The sequence below is a fragment of the Drosophila erecta genome, unplaced genomic scaffold, assembly GCF_003286155.1.
Source record: "Drosophila erecta strain 14021-0224.00,06,07 unplaced genomic scaffold, DereRS2 tig00000055-arrow-pilon, whole genome shotgun sequence".
NCBI classification, from domain to species: domain Eukaryota; kingdom Metazoa; phylum Arthropoda; class Insecta; order Diptera; family Drosophilidae; genus Drosophila; species Drosophila erecta.
The window spans coordinates 6,512,225-6,521,432 of NW_020825200.1; the positions used below are offsets into that span (position 1 = coordinate 6,512,225).

The 9,208-nt window shown below is 45.5% G+C and overlaps 1 protein-coding gene across 1 annotated transcript; it reads right to left on the reverse strand.

Moving 5' to 3' along the window:
* Positions 1-4,470: 4,470 nt before the first annotated feature.
* Positions 4,471-5,114, reverse strand: LOC6540593 (ubiquitin-conjugating enzyme E2 N). Its single transcript, XM_001968857.3, has one exon. The coding sequence runs from the start codon at positions 4,961-4,963 to the stop codon at positions 4,508-4,510; it is 456 nt and encodes a 151-aa protein (XP_001968893.1). The 5' UTR covers positions 4,964-5,114; the 3' UTR covers positions 4,471-4,507.
* Between the last annotated feature and the right edge of the window lie 4,094 nt (positions 5,115-9,208).

Here is a 9,208-nt window from a genome sequence, read left to right on the forward strand (position 1 = left end):
TGCACGATGAGCATCAACTGTTTCTGCAGTCTGGCGCTTGGTATGTGGCAGGTGATAAGGCCGATGGGAGCTGACAACGGAGTCGAGTTGCGGAGCATTTAAGTGTCCAATCGATGTCTGCGCTCAAGAGTATGAAAAATAATTGGACGGACAGTGCAGAACAACCATTTATCAATTAAGGCACTCGTACATTTGCACACCTTGTCTTAGAAACGGATTAGGAATCATTCAATTACCTTTTCAGCATCCGAACTCCGCCGAAAATCCACTGACACATCGTTTGACACCTTATGGTGCTGTATTTTTCGCATCTGCTACAGGGATCGGAATCTTAATCCCCAGTGGAATGAGTGCCTTTCGGCGTGTGAATCATTGGCGCATTTTAATTATGGTTTTTAATTTCACGGCCCATATGGCGGGCTGTCAGGTGATTTCCCCTGAAATATGCGCAAAAGACCTGGTTGGAGGCACTGGCGAGTGAAATATTTCACTCTATTTCTGCCTTCGTCTTTCAGAATGAAATTAAGTGTTAATCCCATTTGATTTGTCATTTTCACATGACGTGATTTGGCGGCCTTCGCAGCTCCGGCAATAGCAGCGATCGCCTCTGGCTCGTGATGTATGCGAAACAAATGTTTCTCCGACACATTTATTTGTTTAATGAGACGTTGAATAATTAGTTGGATACGGCACAAGCTCAAGCAAAGGAAGCACTACCAACCCAAAGGCGAAAACACAACTTGCATAGCCGTGAATGCCGCATCCCACACCCCCGCACACACATCAGTTGGCACAGCAATTTATAAATTATGATTGACGACTCTGTGTGCGGAATTGTGTGACCCATCGCAGTTAGCCCCCTCCCTTTCCCAGACCCTTTCCCACTTTGAGCCTCGGCTCCACCATGTGAGATTCGTCCGACATTTTTCTATATAGTTTTTGCCCTGGCCTCGGTCATTATGGCTGACAGCGCGCCTTCAAAATGATGAGTTTAGATTGATGGCCGCACATCACTCAGCGAGATGGCAGCCCCACCGAGTGGAGACGGCAGGCGAAGTCAAAATACCCTATCCAAGGACCCCAAAGGGTCCTTAGATGACAGTCCCAAAACAAGCTAGCAAGTAACAGCGATCGAAGGACAGCAGCATATTTGCAATATTTCTATTTCTGATAAACAGCAAGTAGAATAAAAGAATATACAAAAATAGTTCCTATTTGGATCAGAAAATATAGGCAATTGCATTTTATCTAAGCAAACTTTTGCCAATCTCTTAATATCTTTGTTGCCCTCCAGAGACGGAGAATTAAAATCCAGGGGCTTTCAGTGGTTTGGGCCCAAATCCTCAAGCTCCACCGCTCCGCCTGTTGACATGTGACTAATTTCAGAATCGCAAAGCTGATTTTGCTGAAATTTGATTTTTTGCTGTGAGCCAGCCCCTGGGATAGTTGCCCCAACCTTTCCTGCTTTCGCAACTGCGACGATGATTGATGTGTTTGGCATATGAAGACCGAACCGAAAACAAAAACCCTTTTCCGAAACATATTCTGTGTCATTTTGTGTGTCGGAGGCGAGCTGGGTAGAAATGTATTAATCATCCGTGGCGAGCGGAGGTGATAAATTAAGTTTGAAGACGATTGGGAAATGTGTGTGTCGAGTAATTAGTGAACTGAGCCGGGTCTGGATTGGATTGGGAAGGGTCTTTCCAGATTCCAAAGGTCCACAATGCCTAAGAGAGCAATAATGATGTGCCTGACAGAAGAAATGCAAGAGACCGAAATTAAATATGATAAAAGACCCACACAGTCTGTTGGCATAATTAAGTATGACATGCAAAAGTATGAATTATCACTGAAATGTCAAAGTGTCACAGCTGCCATCAGGCGGCGATGGAGATGGAGATGGAAATGGAGGTGGAGATGGAGATGGAGATGGGGAATCTGGCGGAAGGCATAAATAAAACCAGAGAAGAGAGTGCAAGAAGCCATGACAACGAACGCCGCGTGTGGGATTAACTGACTTGAAAATTTATGATATGAAAAATTACTTTAGCCCGGCACACTCACACACACACACAGGGCACATAGCCTACAAAAGTGCAAACTGAAAGATGCAAAGTGGCGGGCGAGATACAAATACACAAAGAGAGATGTTTATTTTGTATTTTATTCGTCGTCGTCGTCTCCCATTGAGCAGCGCAGCGCATCGCATCGCATCGAGAAATTTGTGGCCCGAACAAATTTCCCAAAGTCTGCGTTGAAAAATTAATGTGCACAACTGGCAGTGCAGTGACAGAGATGCGATGTGAATGGGGTTCATATTCGGCTTCGGATTCGGATTTGGATGCGGATCGGATCGGAGCTGCGCGGGGCGTGAGGGTTACTGTTGTGAAAGCTCTTGATAAATGATTTTGAAATGTGACAAAATGCTTACGAGCGGGATTACCGGGGACGAGACGACGACGGCCCAAGGATTGTTCGCCCGGTTTCGGAAAAAGAGTTATTTGCCAACTGAGGGACCGGCAAAGTTTGTTTTGTGCCAGCGGAATCAGATGGGATTATAGGGATTTGCTCAAATGGAGTTGTAACAGAAGTGAATGCCCAGTTGAGTGAAGGGAAGGTGTGAGTTCTGAGTTCTGAGTGCTGAGTCCTGAGCTAGACGAATAAAAGCCGTACGCCCATGAAAATCAAATAAAATGGGATTTGTTCTGTTGGCAGTCGCTACAAATCAATATTGAATTTTTGCGATTTTAGTGAAGATTATTTGCAGAATGGAAAAGGTTTCTATAAGCTGAATACAATATAAGTGCCGAAGGGGGCTTTTCAAATTTGTATGTATTTGTGTGACAGAAAGTAAAGATAATAAATTAATAATTAGACTGCAGATTATGTGCACTGCAGCACAATCTAAAATCGACATGAAAATGGTTTCTTTCTCGCCATTGCTTGACTTATATAATGGCCTTTCATAAGTTTCTACCTTTTCTTCTTTGTTTTGACCATAACCCATCAAGGCATCAATCAGGCGTTGTCGCGCCACCAAAAAGACTCGAACCAAAGTTACCTCCGTGGCTGCCCCAGAGAAATCGAGCTGCGACGCAGACATCAACGATCGCTGAATGGCTAATCGGTGATCGACGCCTTTCGGCGTTGCCAAGCCATCGATCTTGTTAGTTTTGACGCATCTGTAAGTGGCGGCGACACCAGTCGCCGAAAGTGAAATGCAAAAGATCCCCCGCCGGATCGATGGTCGGATCGGTGCGGATCGGATCGGATCGGATCGCAACGGACCGGGCCAAGACATCATCAGTCAAGTGGCGCGACTGCGTCCGTGGCCGGGTCAATTCGCGTGACAGCTCGCTTGATTAATGCGGCAGACACTTGAGTAACCCTCGAGATAATCACCGAATTCCCCGCCACGGCGCACACTATTTATCATATAATTAAGCGAGTCGATAATGTTATTACACTGTCTATAAATCGGACGCAGCCAGATCGGAGCTGCGCTGATAGATTGGCCACATGCACACACAAGTGTGTGGCAGGTGTCTCAGCGGGTCTCTTAGAAAGTGGCAAGTACTTTTGCAACATCTGACACGACGGTAAACACAGATGGAGCTCGAGGGCAGCGCCTCAATGAGGGTCTGGCTGGGCTCCTGATCGGAAAATACGACGCCATTCAGTTAATTGAAAACCCATATCAATATATTAGATACCGTGTATTAGGAAACTCGAGGGTGTATTATAGTTGTGGGTCAAAAACTTTCAAGCAAAAATTTTACTAAGAGCAATTGTATCATTTACTATGAGGTACTTCATCAAAAGGTGATTTAGCTTATATAAACATAACCAGTATTTCGAAGCGCAGTAATTGAATAAGCCCAACTATTATGTTTCGTTGTGCTCGGCCAGCATAGTTCAGTGCTGGGTATCAGCTAGTCGACAGGGGCACTCCAGAACTCCTTTGTTCGGAGGCGATTAAGCGAAAGCGCCACTCCCTAACCTCCGAGCAGTGTCCACTTTCCCATCCAGCCAGCCCATATAAATCAATTAATTTAAACTGTCAGGCAGCTGTCAAATTGTGTTGCTACCGGGAGCGATTTTCGTTTCGCTTTTGACTCGCTCGGCTTGGCCGGGGTTTTGTTTTACTTTGTTTTGGGTTCTCGAGTTGCGGGGGAAGCCGGCAAGGAGACTTTGGACTTTGGGTACGGGTACGGGTACGGCGACATGTCGAGATTTACTGCTGAGTGATTGACGACTTCATGTGTCATTAAATACCGTTAGCAGTCGCTTTTGTATGCCGCACACTGGACCGGACTCATTTTTCATGCCACAACGCTCGCGTTTAGTGAAAGTCGCGGCGATGCCTTATTTGTAGCTGCGGCACTTATGGCTGCACATTGCAATTAGACATCCCGCCGCGGGCCGACAATTACATATAGTTTAAACCAATAATAAATAAATAAAACATGGTTAGGGCAAAAGAATGCCTACTTTTAATTGGGGGAAACTAGCATCCCATTGCATGCTTCAAAGTCCATTCCCTAGCGAGTTGCAAGGCCCTCGCCTCGTTGTCCTTCCACAATTCCGCAACGTCGTTGACAAGTGGATCATCTGGATTTGGGGCACTCAGGAGGGCCTGGATCGAAAGAAGAACGGTGCGAATTTGCAGAGCAGGACTCCATTTTTCCTTCAGGATGTCCAGACAAATGCGGCCCAAACTGTCGATGTTCGGGTGGAAAATCTTTGTCAAGAAGCGAACCTTTGGCGCTTTCATGGGATAGTCTTCGGGTAAGAACAATTCCAATTTGAAAACACCGCCCTCGAAAGGGGAATCGTGGGGGCCAGTGACGAGGACATGGAAGTAACGCGCATTACTCTCATCCGGCATGGCGCTAATCCCGGGAACTGGATCCTCCAGAAGGCGCTGCGTCTCCTTGATAATTCTGGTGGTCAGTGCGGCCATTTTCCCTCTATAGCACTTAATAAAGCAATGAAACTGTGACTCTTCTTATCAAAGACCCTTGATCCTCTTTCTCCAAAGACGTTGATCAATTTTACGTGTTTCAGTTATAAAAAATGTCTAAGTTGAATGAAACTGCTGAGTTCCCCTGTGAGTCTTCTTACTTCAACTGATATGTAACCTGTCAATAAATTAAGCTAGCTGATTTGAATGCCCAAGCCATCTCAGTAGGACCGAATCAAACGCTCGATTCCCATACATTTGCAATTATCCTTCAGTGGGCAAAATTGAAATTGACTGGAGGCATTTGCCCCTCCATTCCACTGCCACCACCCACAACAATAAAAGCGAACCGCATTTCCATCCTGCAATGCTCGAGGGTCCTTCTGGAATCCCGGGTGAACTGGCAATGTTAACTGGCACTCAACTAGCAGCTTATTAGCAAACTTTCCCATTGGATTATATAGTTGAATATTATAATAATCGAGTTAGGTTCGTGTAAGTGGATGCCCCACCGCCCCTGCAATCCGCATGCTTTGGGCCATGGTTAGCAGCCAGCTTTCATGCACAATTTCCGTTTTCATGGCTCCGGGCATGAAAATAAGCCCACAGTTTATGAGACGACGAGGCGGACGACGTCTCCTGTTGGTGTAACAAAAAGTGGGCAACTTTTTAGTGCGCCGAGGAAATACTTTGCTAAATTGCCAGGGCAGTGGCAGTGGCAGTGGCGGCCTAAACCTCCTCCCCCCACCATCATAGTTTGGGCCTGCCCTCGTGGAATGGCTGCAAAAACCAATAACAGGACGTAATACACTCATGTGTGTGCGAATTGGGGGGATTCCAACTTTTACAAATCGTTAGCATTTCGCACGTTTATTGAGTTGTTTTTGTATGTAAATTGGTTGCATAACTTTTGCCATGGAAAGTGTCGAGTGGCCGGAATGGCAACACAAACGCAACCTAACCCTTTCACTGCCCTCGCACTATTCTACACTGGATTATTGTCTGTAGATTTTCAGATACGCAAACGAACATTCCCCGCCCGTCTGAGTGTCCTCGTGTGCATAAACTTTGATTCCACTTTCCACTCTGAATGCGCCAGCGCATGCTAAACGCTTTGGAATCCCTGGATGGGGTACTTCGGCATAGGGGTACTCTCATATCTATCTTACATGTTGAGATATTTTAGAGCTTTTATCTCCAGATTGTAATATCACATAATGTCCGATCTATATATCAAATATATCAAAAGACGTATATATGTAGTTTAAATGAGTTAGTTAACTTACCCAAGTAGCTCAACATACCCTCATCATCCACGAGTGCGAAGCATAAAAAGTTCAAGCTATTTGCGTATCTCGCAGCGAAGGCTTTTCCGGCTGGGAAAATGATGCGGGGAAAGGTCGCCTGTCTGTGGCTGTCGGTTTGGTTTGCATTGGTTTGCTTCGGTGGTGCATATTTGTCGTTTGCGGTTTTCGCTGCAAATATTATAGCAAATTGAACTGTAAATAGTTTTTATTGCCCTTTTTGCCGCAGAGACGGAGTCAAACAGGGTCGAGTCGAGAATATGCCGGCATGAAGTGTAGCTCTGACTTTTGTTTTCCAACTATATCGGCTCTGGCCAGGCCACAGTTTGTTGGCAGAAATTCCATTTTCCGGCCAACCCAGAATGGGCCACAAAATGAAGTTGTGTCACCAAGATTAACTCGGAGAAATACCAAAGCAAACAATTGACTGGAGTCGCGACAAAAAGTTGGAAAAATATACATATATATGAAAAATTCCACAAATAAGTTGGGCGGCTTATCAGTGCTGTCAGTGTGACTGCTTTCTTATGAATTAATTTCATTGTTCCAATGATGGAAATTAGGCAGCATGAATTCACTTAAATTCAAGCACACTCCCCAACGAATTGCCACATTTGGACACCAGCCCCAAAGAAATCAAACAACAGCGGCGACACCCCCTCATCGGATGATTAATGGCTGGCAAATTAATATGAAATTCCGTAGCCGGCATCGCCGTTCGCGCAGAACACGAAACTAATAATTTGTGTGCCGTAATTTGCATAGATATATCATTATTATTATATTTCTTTCCTTTTATTTCGTACACGCCTCGCATTTTCATCAATCAATCGGATGTGCAGGAGGTTGGCGGGGGGAAAGACATGACATGAAAAATATGTTTGCCAGTCGATGGAAAAATTATAATTTATAAAAATTTTAAGAGCACTGCAACGTGCGCCACTGCCACTCGCGCCATCAATCAAAAATCTCGGTGGACATTGCAGACGAATGGAAGGTGGACAGCTGGACAGCTGGACAGCTGGACGGGCGCCTGTCTCGGATCCCAGATCACCACGGTAGCCACCAGAGGCCCCGGACCAATGACCGACCCACCATTCACTGGCTGCCTAAAAGGAGTCGACCTGGGGTGATACCGTGGAAAAAGTTGCCTACTACAAAGTCATCAATGTATTAAATGGAATCATTAATAAAATGGTACATTTCAAGCATTATTGTTACTTTTAGGCTTGTCGTGGTTGAACGGGGTATTCAAAGTTCGTTACCCAAGCAGACTCTTCAGTTATAAATGATTCAAATTATGGAGCCGACAATGAGATGAAGACCATGACGATGCTGCCCCGACTTCTGATGATGATGATGTTCGCCTATCGCCTTTTAGCTATTGTCCGCCCGCCTCGACGGATGTTGAAAAATGTGAAAATTGTGAAAAATTCTACAACAATCCAAAATAACAAATGCCCCAGACGGAAATGCCGGAAAAAATAAGTACATTAGATTGGTTCCAGGCCAAGACAGGCCGGCCGGGCAACCAGGGGCATCAATTTGTTCGCTCTCAAGCGAGATTAATGATGTTGCACTGTGGGCCACTGGGGGCATCTAACATTAAATGCCAGCTAATTAATGATCAAACTGTTGCAAGAAACGACACGCCCCCAGCAGCATAATGTGCCCACATTTCGCACGATTGGATCTGAGAAGCAAGTGACACAGTAGTCACTCCATATGGATGATGATTGCTCCGCTCGGTCGCACTTCCCTTCCGGTTTTGTGTGTGCCATGATTAATGAGCTTATTATGTACTCTGCCACTCGCTCAATCTCTCCTTCACTCGGTTCAGAGTCTTCATCCCGTGGACAAGTCAGAATCTCTATTCTTTTTGGCCCAGGCCTCATTATTCTTCATTGTTCATTTGGCGTAGTGTGCCAGAAAGATTTATTACAAGCCCACTGGGCCAGGGATGAAAAAGGTCTCCGATTATTATCAAAAGGAGTGGGAAAGTCATTCAACACATTATGAGATACACATTTTACTATAGTTGCTGTCCAACAACCAGCTTTCTTATCCTTTCAATCCTTCTTCCCTTTGAGCAAATTAGCCTGAAACCTGTATTTAATTATTGGCCCATTTGGGGATCTGGATTTCTGTCTGATTTCTGCCATTTGCCCACTCAACGCCTCAGTCCGAGCCCTCTGGATGTGAATTAAAATGTTTATTGGCCCCTCAGCTCGGCAATTTGCAGTATTTCTCAGCTTAGGCAGCCGCAGCAATGCAGTTGCAACAAAATCAGCGAACGAACGCGCTGACAGCTGTCAACATGTCGTATGATTAATGTTGGCCAAATGCGGTTGCATTTTTGTGCGTTTCGCGCTGTAAATGAAATGATAAATTGGGTGTGCAAACATTTTTGCCTCGCTCGCCATCCAGTGAACCGATTTGCAGCTTAATAACGAAATGAAAACAGAGCAGGCGGCAGCGTTGGAGCGAGAAGTCCCTCAATTAAATTGCCTTTCACCAGCAGAATGCCATTCAGGAAACTTTGCCACATATCCGTTCGTTCATTCCCCACTTGGAGTTGCACAAACAGTTGATATTCTTGTTGCTGTTGTTGTTGTTGTTGCTCATGCTGGAGTTGCGGCAGTGGCACACCTTTGTTGACACCTTTGGCCAACACAACCTCAACCTCGGGCGCTTTCGTGGCGTGTGTGAAGTGGCATGTCCACATCCGTTTCGCCTCGCGTTTGATTGATTGAAACTGCAGTTGCAACTTGCTGGCACCAAAAGGCGTTGACAGCTCGCCTCTGGCAGTCGTGTGAATCGTGGGGGAAGTGGGAGTACACCTTACAAAGTGCACAAATCACCGCTAGTAATGTGCGACCTTTGCCCTCGTGTCAGTTATACGCGACGCGGGAGAAATCACTGCAATTGAAATCAATGAAAA